This window comes from Neodiprion fabricii, chromosome 1 (assembly GCF_021155785.1).
Source record: "Neodiprion fabricii isolate iyNeoFabr1 chromosome 1, iyNeoFabr1.1, whole genome shotgun sequence".
Lineage (NCBI taxonomy): Eukaryota > Metazoa > Arthropoda > Insecta > Hymenoptera > Diprionidae > Neodiprion > Neodiprion fabricii.
This window is the reverse complement of record NC_060239.1, coordinates 7,485,516-7,500,745: the sequence shown is the minus strand read 5'-3', so window position 1 is coordinate 7,500,745 and position 15,230 is coordinate 7,485,516. Positions and strand designations below refer to the sequence as shown.

The 15,230-nt window shown below is 38.0% G+C and overlaps 1 protein-coding gene across 1 annotated transcript; it reads right to left on the bottom strand.

The window, feature by feature from the left end:
• Positions 1-609: 609 nt before the first annotated feature.
• LOC124174494 (venom allergen 5-like) lies at positions 610-4,362 on the bottom strand. Its single transcript, XM_046553702.1, has 7 exons — positions 3,844-4,362; positions 2,665-2,786; positions 2,464-2,545; positions 1,892-2,058; positions 1,436-1,536; positions 1,251-1,345; positions 610-686 (listed from the first exon to the last, which is right to left on the bottom strand). Exons 1-7 carry the CDS (start codon positions 3,935-3,937, stop codon positions 637-639), a joined length of 711 nt encoding a protein of 236 aa, XP_046409658.1. The 5' UTR covers positions 3,938-4,362; the 3' UTR covers positions 610-636.
• Positions 4,363-15,230: the final 10,868 nt, after the last annotated feature.

The window sequence follows — 15,230 nt, the reverse complement described above, 5'->3', positions numbered from 1 at the left end:
CTTTTAGTGACAAGATCCATACCGTGCGCGGTATGTTAACTATAATTATACGTTGATGAACCTATAGCGCAATTTTTAGAGTCAATAAAGCCTATAGAGCTGAGGACCAGCGATCTCGTATACGTCCTGATAAAACTATCTTCCACAAACAAAATCTTATATGTACGGAGTGGCGAATGCAGTATTATTAGATAATAACCACACCTGAGTCTATTCATATCGAACGGTACTTAAAAAACTAAATGCTTATTAAACTAAGAAAAGACTAGAAGCAATTTAATGATGCCACGATGAATGTGAACGTAACTATGTAAGAATAAGGCACTTAACTATCCGAAGAAGTACTAGAACAAATGAAAAAAACATCGAGTTCAAGAAAGCGGAATAGAATGCAACTGACTACAACCGATCTTGATGAGAGTAGTCCAAATGCATCCTCCAGGCTTTCTCTTCGCAATGTTGCCTGAACTGTTTTTTCTGGGTTGCATAGTTGTGCGATTCAATATTACATATGTCGACGCAGTCGTTTATATCGTACGAATGCGGCAAATTGCAGCGATGATAGGTACGCGAATTTTTCCCACGTAGGGAGAACGTTGTCATATTTTCCTCCCCGCTCTTTCTCATCAACCGCAATTAACCGTAAGTCGTGCAATGAGCTCCAAGAGGATGATAAAATCCCTTTGCTGAAACAAAGAGTAAACAAAAATATTAAAACATTTTGTTAACTTTACATCGAAAGCGTACAGAGTCAGAGCTTCTATTGTTATTTATCCCTGCAAATCTGACATCGAGTTTCGCCGGCGTTTACCATAGAGAGTAGAGATGAAAGCGTCTCCATTGAAACGGACCAGTGTGTCAGCCACTGAAACTCTACTTTTTGCTGATTATACGCGTTCCTGGAAGCGAAATTCAACGCAGCCGAGCGTACAGCGGTTTGCAAATAATTAATCATATTTTTTCAATGAGGTTTCTGGAAAACTAAAAACTTTTACCTCTCCAATAACGTACAGTAGTCGGCATCCATTTCGCCTCATTGTTTTCCGTTTCGTTTCACATCACCCCATTGTTATTTACCGCGCGTTTCGTTAAATCACATCCGACTACGGAAGGCCTCCTTATTTTTTGATTAGCCTAAATTATTTCCGCAGGCAAACGCGGGTCGTTAATACGATACTAATAAGCCTCGTCTGTGTTTTGACAGATCCGTCACAAATAACATTTCAATTAATATATTATATTATACTCACAGCATAGTCCAGAATACAGTCTCGACCAGTTCATTCCGTAGTTTGCGCACGATGGCTTACCAGTACGGTAAGGCTGGTATCCAAGGACATTACCACTGAAAATCAAAGGGCCAGAATTAGGAACAGAAAAAATCAACGACCTTTTTGGATCAAGTACTGCAAAACCAGACCATGATGCTGCTCACCTGGGTCCGTAGTTGCAGACGTAATTTTTTGTGTATCCACGGCGAGGGTCCCAGTAGTAAGAGTACCCGCACCCAACGGCGTAGGTGTTACCCCAGATAACCTGGAACGAATTGCCGATAAGTTTCTCGTACGAACCCTTCAGCACCAGGGCTAAAACACTACGATTTACGTGCTCTAGTCAAGCGCGCGGCTTTTAACGGCAAATTAATTAGGTCAGATTGGTAAGTTTGGGTTGGCTTATTATCAATGCTGCATGGATTGAAATCCAGCGTACAGGAAAGGAAAGGATGAAGATTTGAATTTTAAAGCGTGCAATTTCGGGGCGCTCTAAGCCGGTCTATAGTTTATTTCTGGGTTTGGAAGGTTTGCTCCACGCTGAATTCTCTTCCGTGCAGAACCGATTTTAAGCATTTTCGACAAACTAAGAAGGAACATATACGAAATATTGTATATACCTGAGTGAAATGGCCGGTACCGCTGTTTATGCTGTTGGGGTTGTATCTTCGTACCTCGTTGAACCAGTTGTTGATTTGGTGCACAAAATCTGGATCAGCGTCGAACGACGAACTCGGATTCCTGGTCGTCCAGGAAAGGGCAAGATTTTGACCGATTGTGAACCGGCCTGAAAGAGAAAAATATTGTAGTTCAAAAATCATTCCAGGATGAGGTAACACCATATCAAAAACATCTCACACTGCAATATGATAATATCATTGGAAGAAAGCACTTAAGAGATCGTAAATCGTCGATACAAATTCGAATGAGGAAATGATTGGGTATTTTCCATCCGAATGATTAGCCCAGGCTCCATGTTTTTATGGATTTAACGATATGTTGACTTAGTGAAATTGTACTCTCTACCCGTTTCAAGTATTATTTTTCACTCAATGTGAATCTAATCGAAATTCGGAGTATCGTGAGGTATCAATTATTCTTCATATTCTATTGCTGAATCGGCTTTAATGTTTTTCTTATCATTCGACTTTCACTGACGACGTTGCTTAAGACCGTGAAACAATCTACTCACCGACAGTCCTGTCAGAGTCGTGATATTCGTTGCAAAGATTAGCCCATCTCTGGGCGAGATAAGCCAGCTCGTCGTCCCATACCTGCAACAGAAGAAACACACGTTTCTTAGAATTGATAAAAATTTAAAGCACATGGACGATATTTTGCCAACGGGCATCTTTCGAAATCGCTAATCTTCATTGTTTACTAATGCACGTACCATTTCCATCATGTTAGAGGCTGCAGGCTGTCCGCTGACTGTCCCCATGGCGATAGCAGATCGCAATCTGTTGTGTTCGTCGACGATGATTTTTTTCTCCGTACAGCTGAGTTCTCCTTTACCTGGAAGAAATATAACGTTTTTACTTTTCTATTATTCTCTTACACGTACCGTTGAATGCAATGGATTACTCAACACGCTCGTGATTCAATCCTTCGCTTTTTGTCGCCTTAATGATCTTTGAACTACATTAAATCACAAATAGTCATTAGCGATATGAGATCGACGACGATAAGATAGTAGGTAATTAAAATTCGTCACATGACCATTATGTGTCCATAGTATAATAACATAGGCATAAGAACGAGTTGAAAAGCACCAATTGACCTTTAGTTGAAAAATTGTTACAGTTTTGTAAATGAACAAAAGAAAATTCATTCACAATGAAGCGTATATTCTAGATAATGCAGACAAAAATGAGGAAGAAATATGTTCCTGTTATTTGCATAAACGTGGGTCGGAAATGCGACCGTAAACTCGGACACCATTCTACATCGCAGTGCTGCGGTAAAAAAGGATAAAGTAAAGGAAACGAATCACAGTTACCTTTTGATCGGTTTTACTATGAGTGAACAAAATTGGGTACATGCGGAAAGCGTAGCGGATTCGTAATAGAAGCTCGATTTTAACTCGTCAATCGGAACCGCCTTTCGTGTAGCTTTGGCCCTAATGGCTTTTACATAATTTCAATTGAGGTACTCCGGTCTGCAGTGTTATCATCCGATTGGGAGCTTCATTTCAATTCTCCAGCTTGGATTAATTGTGAATTTACTCATTTATATCGGAAGTCTCACGGCCCCACCGGAAGTGATTGCATAATAGAAAAGGAAGAAGTAAAATAGTTGCTAATATATTATCGCGAACTAACGGATAGTGTATTGAAATTCAAAGCAACGAATGATTTTTGATAAGAGGAGGGTTATCCGATAAGAGAAAAAAAAAAAAAAAACATTCGACGATCAATTGAAATTAGCCAGAAAATGTTACTTGACGCTTTCGTACGATTCTTTACATTATTTTGCATCGCACGTGCATGAATTTTAAAGAGACAAACTTTTCGATAAAATCTGTATTTTAAACGAATATGAAAATGAAGTAAAGAATGAAAAAAATACTCACGAAGCATTTTGAAACCGGAACATCCCCCAGCTTGTGTTCCGAAAATGCAGAATACTGCTACCAGCAAAATGACGTTCCAAATTGCCGCGTCCATGGTGAAAATTCTAAGTTTGTTATAATTGTCTTTTTATTCTTCTCCTCGTTCGAACGAACGAATTTATTCGTAGAAAATTTTCTAATTCAAAAATAGGGTAGCAAAATTCGGCCGGAAACCATCGAAACTGGGTAAATAAGAGTACGAATCCCGGTGACGAAATTGACCCGAAGCAATACACGAGAGTCTGAAGTGACCGGACGGGTTCTGCGATCCGGCGAGACTAATAGTCTACCTCGAGTCTCTCCTGGTTTTTATATTCGGCATGTTATGCCCACCGACGTGTGGATGTCAAGGTGATTATTAAGCCGGCTTTGCGGAGGAGGAGGAAGGGACGTCGAATCGTTCTATAGGCGGGATGCTCGATATTCCCGCTTCGAAATTACATCAGGACTTGTGTGGTCCCAGGGGCCGTTAATGCCTTCTTCGTATTTGAGGAAATACGACGGAGGCATGGAACTCGTTCAATTGGCGTGAGGAGAAAAATACTAATTGGTAATAGAAAGGAAGGGGTCATAATTGCTCCACGTACCGATATTCATTCCTCAGCATCGCCGCATTCTTAATTCTCCCGGCAGTAATTAAATGGGCGGTACTAAAAATCGATATCACGTTAAGCTAATTAATTCTGGCTTCAAACGATGCGGCGTAGGTTACACGAAATTAATTATGTTTGCATAGCTGACGTTGCTGTTGGTGGACGGCGGTGTGTAGGTTATGTTATATCAAATTGTCCGGGAATAATTTCGTTCGGGAATTTAAACGAGGTTAATTATTTGATAGTAAGTAATTGCGAAGCCTTGCTAGTAAGGAGAGCTGATTAATCAGAACGCCGTCTCGCGCAGCGACCCTCAGCTGCCTAAATTTAATATGCATTAACCGTGAAGAGGCTGCTTGAAGGTAGGCGTATACCTGCATGCATAAACATTGATTCCCTGTAATAATGGGGCACGAGCTTTCGAACAAGTTGTCAATATTAATAACGGTTTACCGGAAGATTGATAAACGGGAGGCGACGTATAGTGGCAGAAAATTTCCAGCCTAATCTCCAAGAGAGTTGTACGGTCTTAATTTAGAAATTCTATTTTTACCGGGCTTCTTGATACTATGTGCTTCAACTCTGGAAGTAAGAGAATGAAAGTTTCACAGACTACGGTAAGTCTCCCGCGGTTTGATAATTGTGTAATTTACCTCAAACGATCAGCTGATCACTCTGTTAGGCGCCATATTGCTTGTCCCGTTGCATCTTGAATGGAATATATAATCGAAAACAGGTGGAGTTTACCGCAAGAGATAATCTCTCTTTGTGCAGAAATCAGCGTTATGTTCGCCGAAGCACATATCGTGCCATATTATTAATAAACGAAGTACAAACACGGCTGTGTCACAAAAATGTGTTACTGTCACGGGAACGAAGAAATTCCCCCATTTTCACTCTCTTTCTTATTTCCACAAGGCTTGAAGACTATCTGACAACTGAATGTGCAATTTTTCTTTTGTTTTTTTTTTTTCTAGCCACGCTTCCGCTCCATCACTTCTTTCGCTCCCGGTACCAGAATAAGACGCATAACACAATCGGAACGACAGACACTCGGCACTTCATATGCGGAAATATTTCTGCTGCATCTCTTGTTCGACTCGAATCTCGAATCTGTCACACTCATTCAGTCCGAATTTCATTATCGAGCCTTTGTGTTCGTTGGGGGAAAATCACCTATCGCGTTGTATACTCTGAAAATACATGTTTGTCGGATCCTGGAGGGTGGCAGATGTGTTAACCCTTGATCGTTTGGGTTAGGGAATTGCAAGTAGAGGGAGAAAGTTTATCCCCCCCCCTGAAAAAGGAGCAAAATATACAGACGATCCGTGGCTAGAGGAGCGCAGGTCATGACTGTGATCGTAATTAATCATCGGGGGAATCAGGTAGGCGTAAAATTTGAATGCCGGAACAACTTTATCTCCCTGCATGTCCCAGTACCGCGGCTTCCGATTTTACAACGACGTATTGTATAATTAATTGCGCTGGTTCGCCCCTCATTTGTTAAGACTTATTTGCCTCGATATAAACTGACAGAGTTTATTGATTCTCTGCATCAACGTCAAAATCGTTATTAATATTCCCCTGCTTGTTGTATACGTCAATTTTAAACTGTATCATAAATTAATGCAAGTCCTTACGTACATTTGTGCCGCAAGGATCAACCCACGAAGGACAGAGATGAATCGGATAGTTATAAACGAAATTTTTCCCCCTAAACGCACTGTCCTCCGTCTAGAGAAATCAGCATCACCTAAGGTTGGGCCTTTACTCTGACACTCGGAGATTTGAATGATAGCAAGTAACGCGTAGAGTATCAGACCTTCGGATTACAGATTCTGCTCAAACCCCTAAGATGAAACTATGCATTCGAATCTCCGTATTCTAAGGCAACAAAATACCCCGAGAAGTTCCAGCAGAATCCGTTATCCGGAGGTCTGATACGATCGCTCATTGTAGGTGTGATTTACACCTAAGGGCGCAAACCAGTTTGGTGATTATCATTTGTACTGTGTATATATATATATATATACATATATATACATCGTAATTAGACAAAGCGAGTGGTGACGAAATTTTGATTCTTTGTTTTTATAATTCGCCTTTCAGTTCTTATTTCGTTCGTTTTGGACTATGGAGCGGAGGAAAAGGGGGAAGGTTATTTCATTTTGTAGACATAAAACATTAATGAGCAAGGAATGCAGAACAAAAGTTTTCCGGACATTACGCGTAATATAATTATAGCTACACGTATACTGCATGCCATGATAATTAACTGATGATCATGAATGGACTATTAAGTGAGAATCGATTTTTTACATTGATTATCTTTGGAACGAAAACAGTGGAAATTTATAACAAAAATCTACTCTCGAAGAATCGTTAATATCATCGAAATCTTTCACGCCTACACGAAGATGGTTTTAGTAATTATTACCTCGAGGAAAGTTCGAAACGTTTTATCAGCTTACTTCAGGTGAAAGAACAATTTCTAGTCTAACGATCGAGAAATTTGTAAATGAAGAAAATTTTTCGAATCCGTAATAACTGAACTCATATACATTGCTCTGAGCTCTGCGAGTAATCGCGGCGCCTTCGAACGTTCATCTGACCTGATACAGAAATTTCTATGAAGGAAGTTAATCGATTCGATAATTATTGAACTCGCACGAAGCTTTAAGCTCCGAAAGTATTTGAAAACGCGTTATTATCATATGTAGCACGAAGTTCTATCCGAATGAAATCTTCCGCTCGAATCTGAGTCGAAACCGGCCTAATGAATATCGATAAAAACTTGATTCTCGACTGGTTAATTATTCATGACGATCGTTTGGCCGATTGAGGTGCGGAGATACTTCCGATTTACTTCGTCAGCCCATCGAATACCCGCTATTTAGCATAACTATTCACAATCCTGTTGCTGCTTTAGCAGCAGACGCGCCGGCACCGCGACGATAGAAAATATTCGTAATATACTCTGCGAATAAATTCCCATCGATCGTAAACGGCGTCGGGCATCGGCGAATGAATTATTCAGATTTTCGGATACTTCGAAATCAAATAAGAAATTTCGTTGCAATTTATCACCCACGCGATCAGCGAGCGTGTTCATAGAGTATGAGATAATTTTGTCATTCACGGTAATATATTTTTTCTCTTCGAATACCTGGGAAAAAAATACAAAACTATGCACCCACTAAATGAACGATCAATACCGGTCGTCAGCTGTCATACATGAGTGTATTTTTGGTGGTGAGTATATTTGAAAAATGTGTTGTTTCTTTTATTGTTTTTTTTTCTGTTTTTTTTTCTCCTTAGTTACGAAAAAATATTTCACTGCAACAAGCAAATCCTGATAAATTGTTAACGACAAACGAATAATGTATCGAATAAGTCGTGCGTTTTTTTGATTCTTCTCATTTCCTCTCCATTCTGTGAATCGCTGAGAGGGTATGAAAACGCTGTTCGAGTCAGAATGCTGAAAGAACGTCATCTGGCGACAGTCTGTCTACCGCATAATTTCCGAATACAATATTCATTTCTTTGATCACTATCGCTGATCGTCTGTGAGCTAAACACATTATGAAGTTATTAGGTTAATGTATTTGTTGCTAGGCGATCGGAATGCCTTGACAGTTTCACATCCTTTTACATTATTTGATTACTTGATTTTATTTGCTTGGTTATATTGGAGATAAGCGATATGTATTTATATATATATCATTTGTACTATATATATATATATATATACAGCTGGTAACGGTTTTTGAACCGCAAGTCAAAGTGGAATTTGAAAATCGTTGGACATTTTTCAACCGCAACTTTTTTCTTTTCCCGTTAGTCATACCGAAATTAATAATACAGAATCATTTTTTTTCCACATCACATTATACATACCACGAGGTGCACTAATCCAAAACACGAAATTCACAAATCTATTTATATATTATTATGTATAACTGAAAGTCTGTTTTAAAAGTTTGCGCACATCCATTATATTTATACTGGGAATATTCGATCTGACATTTTCTCACGTCTGCACATGTCGGCTCGTTCAACGCTTGAGAATTCGATTTTACTCTCTTCTTTTTTTCCTCTTCCTCTCTCTCTCTCTCTCTCTCTCTCTAGCTTCTTATTTTCTCGACGCTCACACCCTTTGAATACGCAAATTCCCGTGCACGCGTATCTGAATAAAACATTACAACCACTCAGCACAGTTTCAACCCTTTTCTCAGGTGCAAACATAGGAATTCGAGATTCACATGCAGTTCTATATATGTAAATGATTATCCTTTCGAGTTAGGAAACCACTATTAAATCCGAATTGGTTTTTTTTTTTTCGGTGTAAAAAAATTTGAACGATGATGTTATGTAACAGTTGTTCCTCGGGTTACGTACGATATTTAAAAAAATACGACAAACTTGTGCGATTTCAATGTGACGCTAATAAAAAATCGAATCTCTGCTTTAAGTGGATAATCTTGTAAATCCACGTTTTATGGCGCGGAGCGCGGTTGGCTCGTTATTCTTGTATTTCTGTTATTAGTTATTGTTGTAGTTTTATTTTCTCACCAGTTTTAGTCTATTCCTTTTTTTTGTTTTTTTCGTCCGGTATCCAATTCAGATAGGAGTATAGATCGATGCTGACTGGTGTCTGGAACCGAATCGTGCTACGAAATCTCCCTAAATTTCCAATTAATTGGAAATAATTAAAGAGACAGACGAGGGCAGTCGGTATGAGGCATCATTGATCTTGGCTATTAACAATGCAAGCATAAAGTCTAAACTTAAATTTAGAGCGATGCGGTCGGCTGGGAGTGTCTTTTCTATCGTGTGATAAGTACGGTATTCTTAGAATAAAATAAATAGCCTCGAGCCTCGGCTACACTGAAAACTCTTGGTCGTTATCACCATATTGATAATTACAAATTGCGGATCGTTAAATATGTAACTTTCCTCGCTTTTCTCCCTTGAATTAATCAATACCGTAAGTCGTTTTGCTATTATATCACCTCCGGGCGTATCCTTTTGTTACATATCCATTGCACGCATATGTAAACGAAAGGAATGACAAAACCATCGAAAAATACTTTTACCATATACTCGAGGGGTTGAAACGTGCCTCTGTTACGAGATATCTGACGGATAGATCTCTGGCCGGCGTATTAATATGACATTAAAAGTTAATCAAGCAGGCATGCGGAATCAATGCTGTTTGGATATATACGGTAAAACATTCACCGCTATTTCAAATCAGAGAATCCATGAATGGACTGGCGGCTTATTGTACAAACTTTCTAGATAGATATCTGAGATTAGGCCGAATACATCTGTCGATTTACACACTTGCGTGACGAATGTCGCATGTTGTTTGGATTAATGTTTTTAGCTTTATACTATTTTTTGTAAATCTGTTCATCTTCACAAACATTCCTCGGTGATCGTACGGTGCTTATAATTAACAGCGGAAAAATAACGCATTTTTGTGTAACAACCTTACACGGAACTAGAAAATTCAACATAGTTCGTTTCTTCCTCGGATTACTGGATCGCACCCGCGGAAGAATGAGTTCTTTGAACTTGAAACCGTCAGCAGAACGGCGAAAATTATTTTTCAAAGTTAGGTGAAAGAAAATTATCAGTTTTGCGAAAATTTTCTGCTTAGAGTAATTGACTGTAGCTATATGTACACGTACATCATTTACGAGGAATGGCGAAGCCTCAGACCCCGCAAATAAAGCAGGTGTTCATCTACAGAACACTATTCGTGTCAAATTAACAAATGTTGTTAATAAATTTATAAAACTGCTTTAAAAATTTTAATTAATGGATGTGTGAAATTTCATTACCACATTCGAAAATTGAAATGTGATGAAAAATGTCGAGGAGAAAAATATTGAATTTAAAAAACTGATATATCTTGCTACGAAATTTTACGACAGTCTTGAGAATTGACACATGAATTTCGAATTTTCGAAATAGATTGCATATTGGAGTTTTAAAATGGGCCAAAAATTCAATTGATGACAAATAAAATTTCGAAACAGGTGTGAAAATTGTAATCACAGGGTTTAAATTAAATTTTGCCGTATATAAGCTCTAGGCGTCGAATTACCAACTTTTCGCATAAAGTGTGTCATCGATATTATTTATTCGAACAAACTAGCTCATTGGGTCGCGACAGTAAGTTCACATTTTTAAATGATCGTTTTTTTTATTTTCAGTAACTATCGTAGATTCGAAATGACTAAGAATTTTTATGGACGAGTGTTGCTTTTTTTCATTTTCGATAAAATTTACGTTTTTGCCCGAAGTCGAGTTTCAGATACAATCTTTCGCATGAAGTTTTATTGAGCTGTTTTATTTTCACAACTAGGTGTCTTAATTTAACTAAAAAATGTGAATCGCTGAACGTTTTTTGCTTCACAGTTTAAAAAAAAAGAAAATCAAATATCAAAGAGTAACTATTGACAGCGTATAAAACCAGGCTCATGAATTAATTACCAATACTCATTGTGATTAATTCCGACGAGTAGTAAGAGACTTTGTAGAATTTACATTATGTGGCATGTGACCAGAATCGCTAATCGATCTCGTGTCGGCCAGGTGTTTAAAATTATTCAATTTATTGACATTGATTTTTTTTTGAACATTATTATTTTTATCATCATTTTTTTTCTCTCTTCCTCGAACAATTTGCATCCCGAGCACATGCTGACCGCATATTTCGTCATCGAGAAATCGTAAATTTTTATTCGTTAATAATTTACCTCGTCCCACCTAATCGTAATATCCTAATGAGCAGCCAAATTCATTGAATTGTTTAACAGCTGTATATAATACGGAAGAAGTAAAAAGTCGAATCGTGTTTTGGGGCACGTAGATGTGCGGACGTGACGGTTTTCAATTTTTACTGGCATTACCGCGAGCCATTCACGACTAATTAGCGCGAAAAACAATATAATTGCATGCTTACGTAAGTTTTATGTATATTACTAAATGCGTGGAAATTAGTTGATCGATTAAATCTGGACGCTCTCTTAATTTGAATGAATTTACGACTGTACACTTACGACTGGGGTGCAGACATTTCGTATTAAATTAGGTAGGGACTTGTACACGCAACGGTTTTCCGAAGATACGATAGATGCACATGTATCATAAAACCGATTTTGTAATCAATTTGAACGAGTCGAGAACGAGTTTACATTCAATCGTCTTACTTCAGAATTTGTTTCATTTTCTTCTTTCATTATGGATGTTGCTCAGCTTTAAAGCGATCTAATTATTATTAATTTTATTTCGAGATAGTAGTATAATAATTGCGTATAATTTATACAATTGTCATATTCTCAAGCAAAACTATACCATGCTGGAATTAGAAATAAAATTAAATTCAGAAGACTATTTTCTAAAAAAATAACCGAAACACTTTCCTTTTTTTCAAAAATATTTTGGCATCGTTGAAAATTTAATTTTACGTTATCGGCATCGAGATGGATTACGATCAACAGATGTCAATATTTAACTAATTGCTAAGGTACAAAATCGGTTTCTGTAACTTTGCAGAAAATATGATCTCTTGAATGGAATTAGCCGGTTAAATTAAAACTGGACGGCACTACTGTAAGTGTAACAACTATAAAGCGATTTGACACGAAACGTCGATGTGTAGCGACAAGTTTCTGCTTTATAATTCGAGTATTTTACTACACATGTTAATGCACCCGTATTTTTCTCAAAAGCTATCTCGTAGCTTAGGAATATAATAATTTCATTGATTATACTAATCACACGATTATCACGCAACAACATTGAAGAGAAGAATTAAAAAAGGCAGCAAGTGCCTGTAACTAGTACTTATTTGAAAATTAAAAATACAAAAAACGGAGAGAAACTATTGCTTCTTCGCTGCTTATTGATAGTTATATGCATCCATGGGATATTTGTTGAAAAAAATTGCACTCAAATCCTTTTTTAATTCTCCGTCTCAACTAATAAAAAGTATAAATCTTCGGACAACCATCCTTCCTAAAACGAGTGAATGTTCCGGAAAGATCGATTCGCCATTCTATTTATCGTTTCAATTTCACCCCCAGCCATCACTTTTCCCCGAATCCGATTGCCGGACGGATCTAGATACATGTGATCGAAGATTTCCACGATCCTCCTCCGATCCCCTTTCCCCTCGATCATTCGGGAGCTCTTTGGCGATTTTCAACGCCGTTAAAAAGCAAATGAACCCTTGTTTAGAGCCCGCTTTGCGGTTCCATTGGTAAACCATTTACGAGGGGGATCGAATTAGCGGGCTTTCAAATTAGCATTATTCAAATAGGCCGGGGTTCCAGGATCCGCAGACCGTCGAGGATATCTTGCCACTGGACCTGTTTGTGTGCCCAATCAAGGTGGCAGCCTATTTACTGATTACCGTCTATGCAGAGGAATTAAGTTGCCCGCGAAAGCTGATACAGTTCGTCCGATACCTCGTCCGGAATTTCGCCCGAACGTATTTTTTCACCCAAGATTTCAGCTCCTCGAACAACATTCCGATAATATAGCGATACAATTATACTGGCTGAATTCCCATTCACGCGGAGATTATTTAAGCTATTTTACATTCCCGAATACGCAATATTTTGCGTAGTGATCGAGGAAAAAAAAACTACATTATGAAAATCGTTAATCGCGATTTTAAGAATTACGATATTGTTATTGCTTATATTTTGAACAAGGTTAATTCACTGACAAGTTTCTTTGAATTCGCCAATTTCAATATGAAAATTAACCGGCGTTTCGAACGTTCGTTTTCACAAAATTCTGCCACGATGTGAAAAACTTGCGAAGCGTTGGAAGAAAAAACAAGCTGAAACTACAAATATTTTCGATCTCGATAATTATATGCGTATTGCAAAATCATTGAAAAGTAAACATCCGATAAACCGGACCGAAAATCTCGTTTTCAATAACTCAAAGTCTGACACCCTGTTGGACTTTAGCGAATATTTTATATAATAAATTCCCGCTGTCTCAGGCACGTTTCGCTGGGTCCACTCCATAGACGTAAAAATACAACGTCCATTGGCTCTATCGATTCTGCCGCCTCCTCCGCAGGCTCGTTATTTGCATATTGTTATTTCTGTAGTCTGAATAATGTCTTCTTACACGCTTCATCTGTTCGACAAAAACTTCCCGATGCGTACCAGACCGTGATATTTAGCGCTGGGCGATAGTCGGATCGAATTAATCAAAGTATTTCCTCAACTGTCGATTAAAAATTGATTGCGACTGATTTTCCGCGGTTTCGACTAATTTTTCATTATTTTTAATCACCTCGAATCACTCACACAATGCTTTTTTTTTTTTTTATTTTAGAGATACCGACTAGAAGCTGCGATGCGCGATTATCTAAAATCGATGAAAATTGCGAATAGCGTTAGAAGCAATGAAAAATGAGTGAATAATTGATCCGAGAAACTTGACGACCGTATAAATCTGTCGGTGACAGTTATAAGGAATATTCGCTGCGTCCAACTGTTTTGGATTCCGGTCTTCGCGACGCAAGCTGGTTGAAAGATATCCAACCAGCAAAATCTCGAGTCGGAATAGCTGAAAGTAAGAAAAAAGGATAAAAATAAAATGTGAGAGCTCTCGGCCTTATTCGCGTTGTATAAAGGTAAGGTACCTTTGTGATTATAGTTTGCGGTCTTCAAGTACCTTATTCAAGTCTGCGTTCCTCCTCGGTGTTTTGTTTCCTTCTCTACTTCTTCTTTTCCATTTTCTTATTTCCCTTCTTCCCTCTTTTTTCTTCGCATTATTATCTCGAAACGCTGCAGCATAAGGTAAGGGTTCAGATGCCGAGAGTGCGTTGCCCTCCGTGCAGACGGTGCGTGGGCTTTGGTTGAATCACCCCTCGACTCGACACACTCTCGCTTACTTAGCTTTTCCTCCGCCCCCTCGTTTTCTATCTTGCTTTAAGTTCTCCTTACAATTCTTCTCCCTTTCTTCCGTATTCCCCAATTTATTCACAGGTGACGCAATGCGTTACAAGGAGCAGTGCAGGATCGTCGATGTTCGATATGCGTAGGTATGTTAAACGATCAAAAGGAATTGCATTCGCCTCCGCATAAGCTTCTTGTTCGAGCCCAGTATCTGTCCTTGACCTTTCAACGATTATAATATCTTTAATTAAACGTACCGACCGTCATTCTTTGATTGATTCGATGAATTGTGGAGAGAGGGTTGCCTATAGTATAATATAATATATATGAGGTAATACTAAATATAGACTTTAATAGTTAATATACCACCGGCATACCTGCAGTGGGAATTATCATCGAGTGACACACCCGTATAGAGTAAAAAAATTAATTTTACGTACAGTTATGCAAATACATTAATAAGGATCGAGTGCTCGAATAATTCTTTTGAATAATTATGCTTTGGCACGAAATCGTAGTAATTCGTTATACAATTTATTCGTGATAACTACAATGGTATTAATTGTTACACGGTTCGGTTTTATATTTTGTTTTGTTGAATTCACATTATTTTTTTGAACGGTGATAATAATTATAATACTAGCAATAATAATAATAATGATAATAATAATAATAGCAATAATAATAATGCCGATGATAATAATAATAATAATAACAATAATAATCATATTAATAATATTAATCATCATACGTAGACAACGGTAACATTTATAATATTTAGTCAACCTAACAACATCCAACGTAATTATATATAATT

Bases quoted from the DNA above. Each gene is read 5' to 3' on its own strand.
- LOC124174494 (XM_046553702.1), bottom strand. From the start codon at position 3,937: ATGGACGCGGCAATTTGGAACGTCATTTTGCTGGTAGCAGTATTCTGC. The intron at 2,546-2,664 runs GTACGTGCATTA...CTTCTGTTGCAG, and splicing joins CCTCTAACATGATGGAAATG to GTATGGGACGACGAGCTGGC. The intron at 687-1,250 runs GTGAGTATAATA...TCTTTGTTTCAG, and splicing joins ACTGTATTCTGGACTATGCT to CAAAGGGATTTTATCATCCT.